Here is a 21,728-nt window from a genome sequence, read left to right as displayed (position 1 = left end):
TGTCTTTTACCTTTGCTGTATAATTACAGCTCAATCTGGCAGACCTAGTGTTAAATCAGTGATGTATGAGGAGTGATACCTTGCCAGGATAATGTTGGACCTAGCCACACATGTGATTGCCCTCACCTCTCTCCATGAGCAGCCCATAGCAACAGAGAGAAGGACAGCAGGCTGCCGGGGGAGAGCTGGGCAGCGGTATTATTATTAAAAAGATTTTTCCTGTCGTTCTACTTGCATGTTTTGTCCAAGTTTTAAATGCTTACACTAAAAAAAAATTCAGTACACAACACATCCATTTCCATCGTGCCGGATCACTCCTTTTACACAAATGGCAATCTGTCATTGACACTACCTCTGCTGCCGGAAAAAGGTGGGACAGGAATGAACCACCATCCTGTGTCAGTGCTTTTTACGCTGCAGGCGTAGAGGGAAAAAGCCGCAAATATCCCAGAAGTGGCTGTGTAAAAAGCATAATTAATCACCAGCCAGATGACCACCCATTTATCTCAACCGGCTGCCTTCAATTTGTTACCAATCCTCTATTTATGCTAATTCACTATTCCCAACACCATGCATCCTTTACTCATGAACACCTTTTGTGAGACACCTCACCAAAAGGATGGAGGTGTGTTGTTTTGAAAATATATACTCAATAAATGTTCAAAATGCAATAAAGCCTTTGAGGGAAATGGCTGAATTTTGTTCTATGTGATTTTTGGTCCAGGTCTGGAAACAATAGAGGAAAAATAAGTAGCTTGAGCATTTAGCACAACACAGACTTTTTTTTTGTTTGCCAACTGAGCAGAACTGATCAGAATCAGAATTTATTGTCATGAACAAATCACCAAATTTGTTGTTTTGTGGCAGCATCACAGGGCAAACATTCATATAAACCACCTTACAACAATAAAAATAGTGCTCGAAAAGTCAAAGTAAGGCAGTGTCTTTGGTTCATTGATACTTGCATCTGTCACTAAACCCAATTTGCTGAAGTTTTGGGATAGAGAAAAGTTCTGTTTGTTTTAATCATCACTGTTCATCCCAAAAACAAACCCATATGTAACTCTATGTTTCACTGCCCATTTACATAGGTGCATTTAAAAGAGTTCAGCAAAATCAGCAGGTGGGACTTTCTGGGCTTCATTGTAGACCAAGCCTGATACCTGGGTAAATCCTCTCCTCAGTCAGCAGGTACATTTATGTGTCTTCGTTTACCAGTGCCAGATCCCAAAGAAGATAATGTTTGGATGCTTCAAAATCAAATCTATGCTGCATTCCGTATCTCCAGCTTTTTAATATTGTGTTCATATTACTCAAAATATTGGGGGAAATTACATTCTAACCAATCTTACAGATTTCTGTTTCTTCAACCAGATAGATTTTCAGACCAAAACTTTTACCTGTTACATGATTTGTTAAATCTGTTTCAATTTTTTATTGAAATCTTCATTCATTTATTATTTCATTCTTTGAGAAGATATATTAGTCTGAGATTCCAAAAACCTTTGATTGTCATGTTTCTGTAAAACTATAGTGTATTGGAATCTAATCTCTTTTCATTAACTCCAATATTTAAGCAGCAATGATGCTTTATCCTTCTGGTCTCCTTACTTGCTGTTCTTTTTAATTCTTCAGTCACAGAACATTCGCATAGCAAAAACAAGATGCCTTTTCATACTGTCAACATTTTACTCATCTGTAATGTAAATTAATTCTTTCTACTATGCCCCAATGGAGATCAAAGTGAGGATATTAACCTTGGTAGGTTTTCTTTCATCAGAACTAATGCAGATATGGTGAGGGTAGGTAGAGGCCAATCTAATTGTTATCAATGGCCCTCCTCCAGACAGAGTTCTGTCAACAGTAGCAAACATTTCAAAGGCACTGAATTATATTTTATGAATGACCTTGTGAGTCCAAACAGTGAGAAGAAAAAAGAAATTAACTGAATAATTCTTCGTCTCTTTATTCTGCCAACTTTGATTTGTAAGTAACTTTATTAATTTTGCATAAATGATGTTGCTCAGTGATTTTGACAGCAGATGCTCACAGGTGGAGAGAAGAGGGAAAAATAGCTCCTCATGGAAAACTTGTGATTCATTTATTTTGTTCATTTGTTAAAGCTATTGCTTTGAGGTAGATTGCATTTGCATTTTTAAAAAATAAGCACATTTCTTTCAAGTACAGGAACTAATGGCCCAAAGGTCTCAAATGGTCTTGTCTATTCCCTAACCACTGATCCATCAAAAGCAGATAAAAAGATAACAGTGCTCTAATACACATGTATACTTGCTTTTATACTTTTAATACTTTCCACTCTTACAATAAGGATTAAACAAATATAAAACTGCCCTTGCAGTCCTGTACATGATCAACATTTAGAACTGTGCATCTGCTTCGTCCCAACCGAATATAATCTCCTTATGTTGAAAACTATTCCTTTGCTAAATCATTTCATGCCCTGGATGGTATTAAATTACCAGTCGATGCATGTGTTGAGTTTCTTTCTTGTGGCTAAAGAAAATGACAGGAGATGCAAATCTGGTATTATTCTGGATTCATAATAGAAATAGGGTGGCAGCTTTTATTTCTAGATATCATATTATAGCTGATATCTTATTTTTTAGGGAAAAGGTTGTCAAATTAAAATGTAAATAAATCACAACTACAGATAATTAGCCACCTAAATGTGCTTAAAGTAGTGTCTCTAATTCCAATAATCAGAAATTTGCTGTATTATTTTCTTACTAACCTACAGATAAGTATCTATCCGTTATTGATTACTTCACCAGGAAGCTGATCCACTGATTATTTAAGTGGGAAAATAGGTGACAAAATAATTAAAAATATTACAAGAGACAATTCCATTTATTTAAAAAAAAATCAGCCCAAAACATTTAATAGCATCGTGCTCACTTTAATCCTACTTCCAAAAGAACAAACAAAATATATATTTGATTTGAATTCTGTGTAGGTACGCCATGATGCTGCTTTAAAAATGGTTCAATTTAAATTAACAATCTATTGTTCCATTATTCCATTATATATTTTGTAAACACCTGAGAAATGAGTAATTTCAAATTGAATTATTGTTTGAATTAAACCTGAACATTCCACACATGAAACTATTATATTTTTGGTCTTAAAATGTGAGTTGGACCCACCAAGTACCCTGAAACAGCATGGGAAGCAGAGGTTCTCTGATTTTGGGGAAAGAAGTCATCTCAGTTTATAGTCATTGTTTTTATGCTGAGCATTGATGGCAGCCAACTGAGTTGTTCAGGTTACCAGAGAATGAATCTTTCTACATCCATGAAAATACACATAGGACCCACCAGCTCGTCTGAGCACTGCAACGCAGCAACCTGTGGACAATTTTCCTGAGGTTTTTGGCAAGAGATCTGGAGTTTGCTCAGTGTAATTCCTGGGATTGGGGTGCAGCTGGTGGTGGAGAGGGGAAGCAGCCTCTGGAGACTACAATCAATAGTGGGGGAGAGGGAGATGCTAGCAGCTGGAAAGTTGGGGGAGGCTCAGAAGTTGGGGTAATAGGAGGAAAGTGGTGGAATCAAGAAAGCAAAGAAAATAGAAATGAGTGAAACAAGAAGGTTCTGAGAGAGAAGAGGACCAGGGATACATGAAAGGGAATGGAAAAAGATATCTAAAAGAGTGAGTCTTAACAAAATAATATAGGCAATAGGTGAGCACATTTATGTGAACAGTTAGCGTATTTATTTATGTGTGTCTGGTCTGTCTGTCTGCATGTGTGCGTATGTGGACAGCAAGACAATGAGAAGATCTATGTCTGCATTCACTCTGGACCTTATTGGACCAAGGCCTTATTGTAACAAAAGCGTATGGATGGTGACATGCAACAGCCACCCTACATTGAAAGAGTTCACACATAGGCATCTTCCACACCTTAGAACTGGAGTGGAAACAAATAATCTCATTCCACTGCTTAAGAAGGAGGAATGTCATCATTCAGTGTATTTGCAAATCCATTGAAATTGTGATTTGTTGAAATTTATGTAAAATGGAAGTGAAATGCTAAATTGCATGTAAATTGAAATCTCGCACTTTTGTCATCAATTCAACAGAAGTCTGAGATGCAACAATGATTGGCTCAGAGAGGTCTTGCTTCATATATGAATACTGAAAGAGGTCATCTGTTCCATGCCAGCTCCCAAGGGAGCAATGCCATTAGTCCCCTTCCCTCTCTTAATTCGCATTAACACTGCAACTTGTTATGTTGGGGGTGCTGGGCAATACTAATGGTGCCTCTTTGTGTGCCTTTACGGCAGGCAAATGTTGACAAGTTTTGTATATTATTACATTTTGCGAATTCGTACAAGCTGTAAAAAATAATGACTTACTCCCTCTCACATTGTTCCGCAGATGTTACCTTGTTCATTCTGGTGTCATTAATTGCAAAGGTTAATGAAGATTTGTGTTATTCACAGCTAATTAATGTAATCGATCATCACATTGACATGCAGTCTCTCAGTTTGGTCCTGCAATGAAGAAATTTCTTATTTATGCTTCTTATGTGATTGAATGTTTTCTTTTGAGGCAAAGGTCAGTAGAGTATGTCACTACTTGATTGGGTCTGCAGCAAACCCTTCCAAGTAAGCAGTCAATTATGTTTCTACCTCCATGAAAAGCTGCTGACTACAGTAACAATAATTCATGTTGCTGTTTCTCAGGAATTTATTTTCTCCCACCTGATCAAGTGTCCAATTGATGTAAATCATTCGGATGAAAATGGTTAAATTTATCAATAAGACTGACTTGGAGAATGGCACCTGGCAGTCAGTGCCCTGTTCCCAAAAAGCATAGCAGAGCATTGGGAACAAGATGTGGCTGCTCAAGAACAAGTTCCACCAAATGAGGTTCATTTCTTCATTTTTTGAGAGGATTGATACCCTCTCAATGATTTTATGTATAAATGGAATTCTGGATTATAGCCAGCAGGTCAGACAAACCCCATTTTAAAACACGGTTAAAATATGGTGTGAGACCTGTGGAGGCTCTTGATTGAAAAGAAGATTGTCATGAGGACACCTTTAAGGCAGAATGAACTTGTATCCATGACTTTGAACGATAAAATTTTGAAAACCTGATATCATAAGGGGATACAATGTCTGAAGATTGTTATGAAAAAGGAATTTTAATGTCATTTGAACAGCTGAAGAAGAAACATGATGTCCAATAAGTCCTTTTTCTGTTACCTTCAGTTACAATCCTTCCTTAGGGCCCTGAAATGACTCACCCGGGACTCACTGAAATGGAGAAACTACTCCATGAAGGAAATGTATATGTTTATTTCGAAAATGTATTTTTTAATTGAAGAGACCCCAAAGCCAGGTTTGTAAAAATCTAAGGTGAGATGGGAGTCAGACTTAGACACAACAATTGATGAACAACTCTGGTCAGATCTATGTCAGGGAAGTTTGTTGGCTACTATCAACGCTAGGTGTAGATTAGTCCATTATAATTTTCTCCATCAACTGTACCTCACCCCACAGAAGTTATACCAATATAAATCTGAATCATCAGCAATGTGTTTTAGGTGTGGTATAGAGGTTCTGCCTGGCTTTGCATGAAGGTGATGTCCTTCTGGTATGATCTCTGTGACACCCTGACCAAGATCACAGGATTCACCTTCCCAGTAGACCCAGAGCTTTGTTTTCTGGAGAACTTTACCATGGTTGATAGATCATTAACTAATTCTCAAATAGCTGCATCCCACTTGAAAAGGTCACATACAATCTCAGTAAGGGATATAACACCTTCCTGAAAATCTGGCAGCCTTGTATAGAGCATACTGGTGCCAATATAGGGTTCTGAACAGTACTGGCTAGCCTCTGTAAAGATTTTAATACTGTGCTATTACCATGCCTCCATATTTTTACTGTACACACTGACAATGGGATGATGTTTTGTGTTTCTTGTTAATTGTTAAATATATTTAAAATGATAAATAAAATATTAAAAAAACAAGTTCAAGAGATCCTGCCAGAAGTGAATTCTTATGCTGGAGAGTGTAAAATTTTTATAGAGCATAACATCCAGATTGTATCAATGAGTAGCACTTGTACAAACTAACCGCCCTCCCACTGACAGATTTTGTGGAGATGTTACACTCATTTGTGCACTCGATTTTTGAACATTCGGGTCATTTTCATCGGAATATGAGGTAGGTTTTGGCACTGAAACATTTTCTAGCTTGAGAAGTCAAAGAGGGCTGAAGTGTGAAATAGCTACACGTTGTCACAACTTGCAAGTATCTCATGTTGACATCTGGAATCTTTTGTATGTGGTTACACAGAGCCTTTTTTATTTTTTGAGATTCAGGAAGTGAAACATCTTCCTATTGAAGAATTTTTCTATAGCTCCAAAGCAACATGAATGCCAAGCAATGCAGGAGGAGCCTAGAGAAACGAGTGACATCAAAATTTGGCGCTGGTTCTTTGCAGTGATGGGAATAGCATTGCATTCACTGCATGACTTTTGAAATGTATCTATTACATGTCAAGTGCATCACTTGCAAATATTTTTCAAATTCAAAATAATAGTGGAGATTAATGTGGATGTGATCATTACATTCATAACCATTGAGTAAACTCTGCAGCGGGTAGGTACCATATCTTTTTTAGCTGTAAATGAGCTCACTCAGGACATAATGGGTAGACTGGTGCACACTAAAGTTATTCCAAAAGATATACTAAACCTTGAGGCATTGTTTGACTGAAAAACGGATTGTTCCCAACTAAATCAAAACCCACTTTTGAATTCTCCATGAAAATCAACGTCAGTGTCTTGCTTAATTTACCCAGTTTATGTGCCATATCACTGGAACATGGTAAAAAAAAAGGGGACATTGAAATGCAAAACTATAGTTATTAATATTCCTTTTCCACAGTGAAATCTTTTGTATAAAGGGCAACTTACTCTGGCAGTTCTCTGTACAATTTCATTTATTCTTTCATGTCTATTTTAATATGACATTATAAAACCATTTTTTTGTACACGTTCTTCTTTGGCTTGGCTTCGCGGACGAAGATTTATGGAGGGGGTAAATGTCCACGTCAGCTGCAGGCTCGTTGGTGGCTGACAAGTCCGATGCGGGACAGGCAGACACGGTTGCAGCGGTTGCAGGGGAAAATTGGTGGGTTGGGGTTGGGTGTTGGGTTTTTCCTCCTTTCCCTTTTGTCAGTGAGGCCTGCTCTGAGATGTCAGTGTTTGTTATGGTTGATTGTACAATAAAATCTTTTATTGCATCTTGCAGTTTACTACTATTTCCAGGTGACAATATGGAAAGAATTGTTATGGATACTGAGTGCAGCTACATTATAAGTAAATTATTTTAAGTAAATTTATGATAATACCAATGCATTCTCCAACACATTCCCTAAAGTTAGTGGAACTGATTATGAGATCTTGGCAAGATTGATGTTGCATATTAACTCTGATTGAAACTTAACATTTAATTCTATGCTTATCCATCTTCTGAAAGAACATTTTAACATAGTCATTCCCATGGATTTGCAATATTCCACTGACTCTGTGGTTGGTTGGTGACTAAGCAAGCAACTTTGTGTAAACTATTATGCATTTTTTCTCCATGTGTTGCTGGGTATATTAGAAAATGCTGTGATTGCAAGGAATCCATTTTTTCTCCTGATTAGGTGTTTAACTCTCATTCTGGTGTCATCAAGCATGTTATGGGTGAAAATAATTTTTTTTTTAAAAAAAGCATGCAGGAGGGAGATAGATAGCTTGTTGAATGGTGTAACGATAACAACCACGTGTTCAATGTCATCAAAACCAAGGAGACAATTGTGGACTTCAAGTGGAAGTCAAGGGCACATGACCTAGTCTTCATTGAGGGCTCAGTAGTGGAGTAGGTCAAGAATGTCAAATTCCTGGGTGTCAACATCTCCGAGGATCTGTCCTGGAGCCTCCATGTTGATGCAGTCACAAAGAAGGCTCGCCAGCAGTTATACTTTATGAAGTGCCTGAGGAGATTCAGTATGTCACCAAAGACTCTGGTAAACTTCTACAGGTGTACTGAGGAGAGCATTCTGGCTGACAGAAACACTGCCTGGTTTGGAGGTGCCAACTCTCAGGACAAGAATAAACTGCAGAGGGTTGTTAACTTGGCTTGCAACATCACAGGCACCAGACTTCCTTCCACCGAGGACATCTGCATGAGGTGGTGTCTTAAAAAAGCAGCCTCTATCCTCAAAGATCTCCTGGGCCATGCCCTCTTCACTCTGCTACGGCACAAGGACAGCTTCTACACTGTCATCAGATTCCTGAATAAGTAATGAATCAAAGATGCTGCCTTACTTTTCGTGTACTATTATTTTTTTTTCATAGCAATATTGTAAGATGGATTTCAAGGTAGTTTGACATAACAATAAATTCTGATTCTGACCAATAGCTCTGATGCTCTTGGGAATTGGAGACTCCTCCAACAATGTTTGCAGATGCCTGGGTTTCAATACAGATAGGAAAGTCCAGAAAACCATTTGGAGTTGCAGTTGTACTTGGACAGCACCCATTCCATCTTTAGGGTTGCCTTGCATGGATGTTTGATCTCGTGTTACAATTTTTGCTCGTGCTGAAGATTACTATATTTTGAATTTACTCATGGGCAATATATTTTATGTAATTTGTTATCTGTAAGTGATTTTAATCTGTATACAATATTCTGAAATCAATAATTACACTATCTTGCTAACTAAATGCTGAAGGAACTCAGCAGGTCTCACAGCGCCCATTGGAAGTAAAGATATATAACCCTTTCCGCTTTCCACAGGATCTGCTCCCTCTGTAACTCACTTATCCACTCCTTCCACCAATCATCTCCTTGGCATCTACTCCTGTGAGCACAGGAAATACTACACTTGCACCCACACCTCCTCCCTCACCATGATTTATGGCTCCAAACAATCTTTCCAAGTATAGTAACACTTGTGAATCTGCAGGGGTCATCTACTACATACAGTGCTGCCATTTGTGATCTCTTCAACATTGAAGAGATGACATAGACTGGGAAACCATTGCTCTGTCCGCTGCAATAGTGCCAATCTCACACTGTTAGCCCATTTCAATTCCCTGCCCCATTCCCATGTCAACATGTCTGTCCAAGGTCTCGTACACTGCCAGACAGAGACCACCTGCAAATTGAAGGAAGAATACCTCATATTCCATATGGGCACTCTCCAACCAGGTGGCATTAACATTGACTTTTCTGGTTTCCATTTGACCCTCCCCCTGTCTCCTCTTCCTTTACCCTATTTCTCCTTTCCTTTAGCACTCTCTCTCTCTCCTTCCCTCCCTCTCTTCTTTTTACCCTGTCTCCTTTCTTCCTGCTCTGATTTGACAGAGCCACCCCCTCACTTGATCAATTCTCACCTTTCCTCTCCTGTCCTCTCCATGACCAATTATGGCTTTTGCCTGTTGGACTGTACGCCTCCCCCTGCCCTTTCTTCCCAAGTCTTTTTATACAGGTGCTTGACTGCATTTTGTTCACACCTTAAGTAAGGGCTCAGGCCCAAAACATTTGTTATATATCTTTACCTATGGGCACTGTGAGATCTGCTGCATTACTCCAGCATTTTTGTGTTTTTTCCCAGAAGCTGATGATTACTTTTAATTTTGATTATCTTTTGTAGGTGTCAGGGGATATTTGGCTCGCAAAGAATTTAAGATAATGACAGAACATGACATTTTAGCAAGAGAACAAAAGATCTGGGGCACAGAGTATCGATCCAGCAATGACCATGAAAAAACATGGTGAGTTATTGAAGTTTCCAAGGTAGTTTGACATGACACAAACAATACTTTAAAGCAAAATTCTCAGGGAGCATAAAATAGAGAAGGGGAAAGGGATAACAAGAAAATTGTAAATAAAGATGCTTTTTGTCTATCTTAGGAGATGGATGTGAATAAGATGTAAACCTCAGGATAAAGTTTGACTTTTTATGCTGCAGACTCTATGAGTGTAGTTAATACACAAAAGTGCTGGAGAAACTCAGCAGGTCCTACAGCATGAAAAGAAGGCAAAAATATATAACCAAAATATCAGGCCTGATTCTTCCATCAAGGTATGAGCAAAAAATAGGCAGGCCCCTGAATAAAATGGCAGGGGAGGAGAGAGAAGGGGCAGGGGAAGGATTAAAGGCCAACAGTCAAGAGGCCACAGAAGGCAGACTGGGGAAGATGAGCCTGGTGGTGGGACCATGTAGCAGGTGGCGGAAACAGTAGAGGATGATATGCTGGAAGTAGGGGCTGGTGGGTGAGGACAAAGGTAGATGTTCGGTCAGCAGAGGATATGCAGGTGAAGGCCTAGTTGATGGTAGCAGTTTTCTTGAGAAGGAGGATATCTCTGATAATCTTGCATGGAAGACCATGCTTATGGTGGTAGGGTGATGTTTCACAACATAGACCCAGATTCTGACATTGGGTGCTGTCTTTCTGAAGCCAAGAGTTTCCTCGGGGTGCTTTTGTGTCCTCCCACATCCTAGAAAATAACCTGGTAGGTTCATGGGCTCTGGTAAATTACTCAGTGGTGAGAGTTAATGGCTAAAAGAATCAAGGGAAAGTCTATGAGCATGTGTGGGAGAGAATATTTAGTAGTCTTGGAGGAAAGTAAGGGCAAGGTTGGGGGCATGGAATTGCTCTCCTGAGCATTGATTGCAAACTAATGAATCAGCTATCTGTGGACTGAATGGCCACCTTATGTATTTCAATGTCTATTTTAAATTATTCTATGTGGCCCAGTCCACAGCATGGGACACATGTGGTTTTAGTGAGATTTAATAGGATTTCACCAAAATTATTTAATCTTTATTGAAGGAACGAAATGCCAGTCAGGTGACTACCTTGTCGAATACCTATATTCAGTCCACAGGTGCAGTCCTGAGTCTCCTCTTTCCTGCCTTTTCAATTTTCCATTCCATCCCTACTCTTTATTTGGCTGTAGTTTCCTCTATTGTTGTAATGAGATCTAATATAAGTTTAGAAATAGCAACTTTTTGTCCATCTGGGCTTATTGCAGCTTTCAGAACATGGCATGGAATTTATCTTCAAGTATTTTGCTTGTACTATGTTTCTGCACCAGCTAGCTTTACCTTAGATCATCCATCTGCAACATGGCAATGATATGTCTCTCCCTTAGCACTGCCTGACCTGCTCAGCATTTCCTAAATTTCTGCATTTTAGCTTTGACATTGTTCTGTTTTATCTCTCCACCCAGCATTAACCCATCATCTTGATATTAGTTTGCCGTCAATGGAAACTTGACTTCGCCCATAAGATATATTCTCTTTGTCCTATTCACAACTCCGTCCCTTTCCACATATTAAAACTAACTTCTTTTCTCTCTTTTCAAGTTCTTACAATGTTAATTCTTGTTCCACAGCTGCTGTTGATCTGTTGATTCTTTGCAGCATTTTCTGTTGTAGAACATATTATGGAATGCTGTCAAATATATCTGCCATCTCTCAGAAACTGCCCTTGACTTCCAGCCTTGTCTATTCTCTAGCCTACAGCTGTCATTCCAGGTTGCTACTTCTCCATAGAATGCGTAACTACCTTAACAAAAGCTTCTGCAAAGTTCATTCACAGCATACCTTCATTTTCTCCAGAGACATGTTTTTAGTCATCTTCCAAATATAATCTCTCAGAGTTGTCCATCATGCTGTTCCTTTTTCAATCAGAAATGATTGTTTCTCCTTATTTTCTCAAGTAAAACTATAACCATTTCAAATTTAATTAAAATTTGCAAAGCTTTATCCATCAACATTTCAAAACTAATATCTGTAATAACCAGGTTTGGCTTTTTTCCATGTTGAAATTTGATATATTAGGTGCATTTTTGTATTCACTTATTCTAACATCTAACAATAGATGAACAGAAATCTCTTCCAACTACATATTACAAAGCTGCCTCAGACTTCATCCATTATTTCTTGCCACAGACTTCATCCATTGCTGGCAAGGATCTGAAATTGAAACAAGCTCTTCATGATGTCATATTTGAGCACAAATTGATTTTGGGCCATGTCTATGCTACCTATCATTAACATCACCTTCTTCTATCTTTTTTGCTCATCAAATATTCAACTCTTAATTAAGATTCAAGATTCATTTTATTATGTAATAAAAATAGTGTCATATTACATGAAATTGCCTTTTGTCTGCAGTAAGGCAGACAGATTTGCCATTGGGAGAAGTTGCCTGAAGCGTCTCTTACAGTCAAAGAAAGAAAAGCAAAAGAGAGTTACCCCCAGTGCCCATGGATTCACCTCCAGAACTTACACAGCCATACAGAGTCCAGTCCAAACTATCAGCAACCGAGCTCCAGATCCGAACTACCGACTTGTCCTAGTACCCCTTCAGCTAGTTTTGAGCCAGTCTTCAGCAGTCTGTCCCTTGTGTGAGTCCCTTAACCACAGTCTCCAGCAGCCCACAGCCTGAGGGGTTCCTCTCCTTGAGTCACCAACACAGCTGGCCGGCTGCCTGTGTGTTCCTTGATGGTAGAACTCCTCACTGGTCTTTTCCTGTGGTCACCATCCCATGGGTCATCTCTGCTTCTTCTTCTGAGATGGGAGGGTGGTCTCCCTCTTTTCTGGTGTCCTGCACCAGTCCTTTGCTTCCTTGGAGTCTGTAACCCTTCGTGGCTGCTGCCAATCAAAGGTGTCGCCATCTTGGGCGCTGACCCCACAGTCATGGAATTTTAAATAAAACCACTAATGGCTCCTTTAATGGGCCATTTAAAGCCTGTATGGAGCTGAAGGCAGTCAGAGTGGGCTGATGGATCTCTGTTTCCTGCTCTCCAGTGGCAGCACTGCTAGACAGCAGCTCTGGCAATACCACCATTTTCCTGAATCTAATCATTCTGATATTAGCAAATCTGACTTCAATTGTCATTCTATGGGAGTTGCGTGATGGAGTAGTGGTCAGTAGGGGAATACCAGCCCTCTCCAGAAAAGAAGAAATAAAGTGAAGAAAATGCCAAGTTCAAGAAATACAAAACATAACAAATAAAAGATAAAGTTGTAGAGAAAAGAAAGAAAATGGCACCCAAGAAGGTAAAAGTAAAAACAATGGGAAAAAAAGAAGAAAAGATGCCAGAAGAGAAAGGAGAATGCCTTACCTGCATGAAGAAACAGGGAGCCATCATGGAGAAGAGAGCTCATTCTCTGAGGTTGGTGACGACCCTGCAGAGTCCCGACCCTCCGACCGCTGGACTGCAAAAATGGCTCTCTGAGCCAAACAAAAGTGCACAACTGCGCATGCGTTAGGAGTCGCACGTGCGCAGTGCGCTTACTAAGGAGAAGGAGAACACCGACGGGAGGGGGCCTCAGATGAAGAGCGGGCAAACTTAACGCGACCAGCTGAGGAATTCTCAACATCAGAGCTCTCAACTGGAAGAAGAGGAAAGCGATAGGAAAGGGAGTGAAAGGAAACAAGAGCGGCACCGGGAGGCTCAACAGATGAGTAGGCCAGAAGAAGAGGACCAACAGCAAGAAACCAAGCAAGAAGAAGCCCAGCAAAGTGAGACAAGCAACTCATCAGGAAAGTCAGAAGAGACACAGATACAGGAAGAGAAGAAGAAGTAGTCACAAACACAGGTGCAGACACAGAAGAAGAGGAAGAAGAAGACCAAGATCTGCACAGAGAAATAGAAGGTAAAACAGATGGACAGAATATAGATAAAGTTTTTTTCCCCAAGAACAAATAAGAGCATTAAAAGAATGGTTGACATTAGAATTTAATGAAATGAAAAGAAGAATGAAAAGTGCAGAAGAAAAAGTAAATAGAATAGAGCTGGCCATGACAGAAATAGGGAAAAGATTAGAAAATGTGGAAGAACGAGAAATGTCTGTAGAAATGGAAGTGAATGACTTGAAAAGAAAATTGGAAGAAAGTGATAAAAAAAGTTAGAGTCACAAGAGTTGTTCGCTCAGAAAATTGATATGTTGGAAAATTATAGTAGGCGAAACAACATAAAAATAGTGGGCCTAAAGGAAGATGAAGAAGGCACAGATATGAAGGAATTTATAAAAGAATGGATCCCAAAGGTCTTGGGAATGCCAGAAATACAGGAAGGAATGGAAATAGAAAGGGCACACAGAGCACTAGCTCCGAAACCACAGACACATCAAAAACCAAGATCCGTTTTAGTAAAATTTTTGAGATACACGACAAGAGAAAATATACTGGAGTGGGCAAGGAATAAAATTAGAGAAGACAATAAACCATTGGAATACAAGGGTCAAAAAATATTTTTTACTCAGACGTAAGTTTTGAACTCTTAAAGAAGAGGAAGGAGTTTAATACAGCAAAATCGATCCTATGGAAAAAGGTTATAAATGTATATTAAAACATCCAGCGGTGCTTAAAATATTTATCCCTGGGGAGCAAAACAGACTGTTCTTGGATCTGGAGGAAGCACGAGAATTTGCAGAACGCCTGAAGGACAGAAGGAGAGATGAAGAGATGTAACAAGAATGAAGAATGGCAATAAAATACATATAAAGATGTAAAAATAAGGTATATGTAAGAACTAAAGAAGGGAAAGAAAAGGGAAGAAAGGAAGTATGGGAAAAAAAGAGGGTGAGCTTTGTTATATGTGTTTAAAAAAAAAAGTCTTTTCTGGGGGTGTTGGATGGGAGAGAATAACCGTCACTGTGAAATCAGTTGACGCTTGCGAGCGGGTTCGCAATCCAAATGGAGAGGGGAGTTGTGGTTGCCCGGCAAGGGATAAGGGGCAACTCAGAGAGGGGGGACATTTGGGGCTAAGGGAATATTGGATGTGGGAGTTGTTGAAATATTTTATGTTTTAAATGAGTTGACATACATTGAGTTTAAAAAGGGAAAACTGAGAGATGAAAATGGGGAAAAGGAGGATGGTGGTGGTGAGGAAGCAGAAATGAGGTGTAAACAAGATATGAGATGGCCATGTTGAATTATATGACTATAAATATTAATGGAATACATAACCAAATTAAGCAGAAGAGGCTATTAAATTTACTGAAAAAAGAAAAAAATAGACATAGCATTTGTGCAGAAAACACATCTAACTGAAGTGGAACATAATAAATTAAAGAGGGACTGGGTAGGGCACGTAGCAGCGGCATCATATAATTCAAAAGCTAGAGGTGTAGCTATATTAATTAATAAAGATGTACCAATCAAAATAAAGGAGGAGATAATAGATCCAGCAGGGAGGTATGTAATGATAAAGTGTCAGATATATTCAGAATTTTGGAATTTGGTCAATATATATGCACCTAATGAAGAGGATCAAAAGTTTATGCAAGATATTTCTTTTGAAGATTGTAGATACGCAAGGGAATATATTGATAGGAGGGGATTTTAACCTTAATTTGGATCCAATGCTTATGGATATATGGAGGAGGCAGCACCGAAGGGAGAAGGCATAAAACATACTCAAGGATTGATATGTTATTGTTGTCGGCCCATATTTAAGGAAGAGTTAGGAAAACTGAATATAAACCTAGATTGCTATCTGATCATTCACCCCTGTTATTACCAATAGAACTGGAGGATATCCCACCAAGAATATATAGATGGAGGTTAAACATGCTACTTAAAAGGCAGGAATTTAGAGAGTTTATTGAATGCCAAATTAAAATGTACTTTGAAATAAATATGGAATCAGTGAAAGACAAATTTATATTATGGGATGCAATGAAACCCTTCATTAGAGGGCAGTTAATAAGTTATGTAACTAAGATGAAAAAGGACTACAATGGGGAAATAGAACAGTTGGAAAGGGAGATAGTAAGTACAGAAAAGGAACTAGCAACAAGGGATGATATAACAAAAATAAGAGAATTGGCGGACAAAAAAATAAAATACAAAACAATACAAATGTATAAAGTGGAGAAGAACATAATGAAAACAAAGCAAAAGTATTATGAACTAGGAGAAAAAACACACAAAATATTAGCCTGGCAACTTAAAACAGAACAAGCTAAAAGAACTGTATTGGAATCAAGGAAAAAGGACAAACAAATTACATATAATCCAATGGAGATTAATGAGAACTTTTTATGAACAATTACCAAACTGAGAACGAGAGGAAATATGATAAAATAGAAGAGTTTTTAGCTAAAATTGAACTGCCGAAATTGCAAGAGGAACAAAACAAACTGATAAAACCATTTGAAGTAGAGGAAGTACAGGATATATTAAAAAAGCTGCCGAACAATAAAACGCCTGGAGAGGATGGATTCCCAATAAAATTCTATAAAACATTTAAAGAGTTATTAATTCCTCCTCTCCTGGAAGTAATGAACCAGATAGAAGAAACACAAAATTTACCAGATTCATGTAAGATAGCAATAATTACGATAATACCAAAGACGGGGAAAGATCCACTAACACCAGCATCATATAGACCAATATCTCTACTTAATTCAGATTATAAGATAATAGCAAAATTATTAGCAACAGATTGGCCGACTGTGTACCAAAAATAGTAAAACAAGATCAAACTGGATTTATTAAGAAAAGACGAACAGATGATAATGTCTGTAAATTTATTAATCTAGTTCATGCAGTTCAAGGAAATAAGATGCAAAAAAAGCCTTTGACAGGGTAGAATGGAATTATTTATTCAAAGTATTACAAAGGTTCAATCTATCAGAAAAATATATTAATTGGATTAAAGCATTATATAATGGACCATTGGCGAAGGTAACAGTAAATGGATATGTATCGAAGCAATTTAAATTAAGTAGGTCAACTAGGCAGGGATTCCATTATCTCCCTCACTGTTCGCTTTAGCAATAGAACCATTGGCAGAACTGATAAGAACAGAAAATAAAATAAAAGGGATAAAAATAAAGGAGAAGGAGTATAAAATCAGTTTATTTGCAGATGACATCATAGTATACTTAACAGAACCAGAAATATCAATAAAAGAACTACATAAGAAATTGAAGGAATATGGAGAAAATCGGGGTACAAGATCAACGCAAATAAAAGTGAAGTGATGCCAATGAGTAATGCGGATTATACAGAATTTAAAAAAGAATCACCATTTAAATGGCAAACATAAGCAATCCGATAGATAATAATTTAAGCCACTTGTACAAATTAAATTATCAGCCACTAATAAAGAAATTGCAGGAAGACTTAGAACATTGGAAAAAATTACCGCTAACATTGATAGGAAGGGTAAATTGCATTAAAATGAATGTCTTCCCAAGGATACAATACTTATTTCAATCGTTACCATTTCCCTTAACAGAGAAATTTTTTAATGAACTAAAGAGAATAATAAGGAAATTTTTATGGAAAGGGGGGAAACCAAGGATAGCTTTAGAAAAATTAACAGAGAGGTACAACCAAGGTGGTTTGCAGTTACCAAACTTTAAAAATTATTATAGAGCAGCATAATTAAGGTATTTATCAGATTTTTATCAGACAAGGGTAAAACCAGATTGGACTAAGAGAGAGCTGGATAAAATAGGGGAGAAGGTACCGGAACATATACTTTATAAGTGGGATGAAAAGCTGGTACGATATAAAAGCTCTCCAGTATTGCATCATTTACTCAACATATGGAAGAAGATTCACTTAGAAAGGAAAAAAACAAATGACCAAATACCAAAATTATTATTGACCCAAAATCAGCTAATCCCTTTTACAATAGATAACCTTTCCTTTAGAGAATGAGAGAGAAAAAGAATTAAAAGAATAGAAAATTGTCTTTTGGGAAATAATTTATTATCATTTGAACAAATGAAGTCTTTGGCTTGGCTTCGCGGACGAAGATTTATGGAGGGGGTAAAAAGTCCACGTCAGCTGCAGGCTCGTTTGTGGCTGACAAGTCCGATGCGGGACAGGCAGACACGATTGCAGCGGTTGCAAGGGAAAATTGGTTGGTTGGGGTTGGGTGTTGGGTTTTTCCTCCTTTGCCTTTTGTCAGTGAGGTGGGCTCTGCGGTCTTCTTCAAAGGAGGTTGCTGCCCGCCAAACTGTGAGGCGCCAAGATGCACGGTTTGAGACGTTATCAGCCCACTGGCGGTGGTCAATGTGGCAGGCACCAAGAGATTTCTTTAGGCAGTCCTTGTACCTTTTCTTTGGTGCACCTCTGTCACGGTGGCCAGTGGAGAGCTCGCCATATAACACGATCTTGGGAAGGCGATGGTCCTCCATTCTGGAGACGTGACCCATCCAGCGCAGCTGGATCTTCAGCAGCGTGGACTCGATGCTGTCGACCTCTGCCATCTCGAGTACTTCGACGTTAGGGGTGTAAGCGCTCCAATGGATGTTGAGGATGGAGCGGAGACAACGCTGGTGGAAGCGTTCTAGGAGCCGTAGGTGGTGCCGGTAGAGGACCCATGATTCGGAGCCGAACAGGAGTGTGGGTATGACAACGGCTCTGTATACGCTTATCTTTGTGAGGTTTTTCAGTTGGTTGTTTTTCCAGACTCTTTTGTGTAGTCTTCCAAAGGCGCTATTTGCCTTGGCGAGTCTGTTGTCTATCTCATTGTCGATCCTTGCATCTGATGAAATGGTGCAGCCGAGATAGGTAAACTGGTTGACCGCTTTGAGTTTTGTGTGCCCGATGGAGATGTGGGGGGGCTGGTAGTCATGGTGGGGAGCTGGCTGATGGAGGACCTCAGTTTTCTTCAGGCTGACTTCCAGGCCAAACATTTTGGCAGTTTCTGCAAAGCAGGACGTCAAGCGCTGAAGAGCTGGCTCTGAATGGGCAACTAAAGCGGCATCATCTGCAAAGAGTAGTTCACGGACAAGTTTCTCTTGTGTCTTGGTGTGAGCTTGCAGGCGCCTCAGATGCATCGGATGTCCCCCAAAGTTCCTCAACATGATTATCCAACTGCACGAAAACCAACAAGGTCGGGTCAGATACAGCAATGAGCTCTCTGAACCCTTCTCCATTAACAATGGCGTGAAGCAAGGCTGTGTTCTCGCACCAACCCTCTTTTCAATCTTCTTCAGCATGATGCTGAACCAAGCCATGAAAGACCCCAACAATGAAGACGCTGTTTACATCCGGTACCGCACGGATAGCAGTCTCTTCAATCTGAGGCGCCTGCAAGCTCACACCAAGACAAATGAAGTACAAATATAGAATAACTCATGGTACAATATTTGCATACCATCAACTGAAAGCCTACTTAAAGAAACAGACTGACTGAGATTACCAGAAAGAAGCAGCTTTGAATATGTGATTACAGACACAATGATAATTAAAAGATTTATAACAAACATGTACATCAAGCTGCAAGAGAAGGAAAATGATGAAATAAGCTATAAACCCAAACAAAAGTGGGAATAAGATTTAAACATAAAGATAACAAATGAAACATGGGAAAAGTTATGTTCTGGAACTATGAAGAATATAATAAACACAAGGTTATGGATGATACAGTATAATTGGTTACACAGGTTATATATCACGCCCCAAAAGTTTAAAAAAAAATGGGATCCAACATTATCAGATAGATGTTTTCGCTGTAAGAAGGAAACGGGAACAACAGTACATGCAATTTGGGCATGTGAGAAAGTGAAAAAGTTTTGGGAAGATCTAAATCAGGTATTAAATAAAATCACAAAAAGCAACATACCAAAAAATCCAGAGATCTTTCTTTTAAGTAATATAAGAAGTAAGGAATTAGGCCTCAAATTGGATGAAGCCCAAAAAAGATATGATAGCCTTAGCTGTAGCAAAAAAATGTATAATGTCAACTTGGAAATCGGAAGAGAGCCTGAGAATACAGCAATGGTACATGGAAATTAATAAATGTATTGCATTGGAAAAAATAACATATAATTAAAAAAATAAAGTCACATTATTTGAACAAATTTGGGAGCCATACATAGAACTTAACAGAGAGGGCTTGCCTCAGACCTCCACCCCCTAAAATGATAAGACAAAATGACTTGATCCAGTATGTAAAAGTAGATGACACATTTTTCTTGTTTATTTTTTATTGTGTGATGACATTGTTTAATGGTTTTATTGTATTGTATATGTTGAATGTTTATTAGTTTTGGAGGGGGTTGGAACTGGGGAGGGAAGGTTGGTGGGAAAAAAGGGGAGAAAATGCCACTGTGTATATTTAAGAGGGAAATGTTTGTATGTATTTTGGTTGATATGGTTGACAGTGTGAAAAATTAAAAAAATATATTTAAAAAATTTTCATTCTATAATTTCTAGAATTCCCTCCACAGAACTCTTTATCTCACATCATCTCTTCTTCTTTAAGATGCTGGTTAAAACCATTGTTGCTGTAATTTGGAAATTCGTGATATATAATGAAGGCATATATAACAGGTGTGGTTGGGCTTGGCCAAAGTTTGCTCAGTATTCTGGTGAAGATATTTCAGTTCACTTCAGTTCACAGTGGAGAATAATCAGGATTTGGTCTCCTACTTGACGGCTCTCCACCAACATTTTCTTGAAATGCGGAGATCAGATTGGGATGCAATTGGCTACAATGCTGCCTCCTGACTATTGGTGATTAGCTCACAGACATTCACTTGGACCAATAAATGGAGGGCGGCTGATACTTCTGAAATGCATGTGCCAACTAAGAGACAGAAAGATTGGACATAATTGAGATAAGTGATTAAATTATATTTTTTTATATAAGAGAGTTTAGCAACTGGAACACAAGAGACTGAAGTACAATTTGAAGTCGTATCACTATTATGATGTAACAAATTTAATACCAGTCTGCATACAACAAATTCCCATGAAGACCAATCAGATGACATTTTATACTAATGTTGAATGTCTTCTTTCTTTGGCTTGGCTTCGCGGACGAAGATTTATGGAGGGGGTAAAAAGTCCACGTCAGCTGCAGGCTCGTTTGTGGCTGACAAGTCCAATGCGGGACAGGCAGACATGGTTGCAGCGGTTGCAGGGGAAAATTGGTTGGTTGGGGTTGGGTGTTGGGTTTTTCCTCCTTTGCCTTTTGTCAGTGAGGTGGGCTCTGCGGTCTTCTTCAAAGGAGGTTGCTGCCCGCCAAACTGTGAGGCGCCAAGATGCACGGTTTGAGGCGTTATCAGCCCACTGGCGGTGGTCAATGTGGCAGGCCAGCAAATTACAGAAGGATGTACACCAAGAGAAAGGCTGAAGGATATCATGCCAGCCCATGCCCAGAACCTTCCAGTTCAGATCTGTTGGCAGAAAGTGTCCCAAACTCGAGGCAAGTGCAGAAACAGGTCTGAAATTGGAAACATGGATATTTCTGCTTCCAAAATGTCCTTGAAATCCTTTGACAGCCTGCTAAGTTCTTTCACAGCTCTTCTTGCTGCCAAAGTTCAGGAACTTATTACAAAAAAAAAATGAGGTGTGTAATTATAAACTTTAAAAATAAAAATCACCTAAAATATGCTTAAATAGTTTATGTTGCCTTTCCTTTGCACCTCACAAGTGCTGGAGAAACTCAACAGGTCACACTGCATCCACAGGGTGTAAAAGGCAATCAATGTTTCAGACCTGACCCCTTCCATGTTTGGTTTATGGAGAGAATGGAGTATAGTGCACCCTGAGGAATAAGATTGGTATATGGGAATGCAGTGAAGTTGAAGCAGTTAATATCTTGGTGACAGTTAGAAATTAAAAGATCCAAAGAAGGCAGAAAGCCAGAATGAGGCATCCAAGAGGAGGAAGATCACTTAAGACAGGAGACATTGATTGCTTTTTGC

At 38.9% G+C, this 21,728-nt stretch overlaps 1 protein-coding gene across 18 annotated transcripts in view; it reads left to right on the top strand.

Moving 5' to 3' along the window:
• The window catches only part of LOC138762153 (myosin-IIIb-like), a 550,501-nt gene that overhangs the window by 356,830 nt on the left and 171,943 nt on the right, over positions 1 to 21,728 (top strand). For 17 of the 18 annotated variants that reach the window (XR_011356778.1, XR_011356777.1, XM_069935663.1 and 14 more), the window contains one exon: positions 9,684 to 9,804. Coding sequence is in view for 16 of the 18 variants with exons in the window: in XM_069935663.1 (XP_069791764.1) it covers positions 9,684 to 9,804 (121 nt within the window). In the remaining 2 variants the exon portion in view is untranslated. Of the gene's footprint in view, positions 1 to 9,683; positions 9,805 to 20,281; positions 20,954 to 21,728 lie in introns of those variants that run through there. The other variant, XM_069935658.1, reaches the window with a different exon arrangement.

The sequence above is a fragment of the Narcine bancroftii genome, chromosome 4, assembly GCF_036971445.1.
Source record: "Narcine bancroftii isolate sNarBan1 chromosome 4, sNarBan1.hap1, whole genome shotgun sequence".
Classification (NCBI taxonomy): Eukaryota; Metazoa; Chordata; class Chondrichthyes; order Torpediniformes; family Narcinidae; genus Narcine; species Narcine bancroftii.
This window is presented reverse-complemented; position numbering and strand designations above follow the sequence as displayed.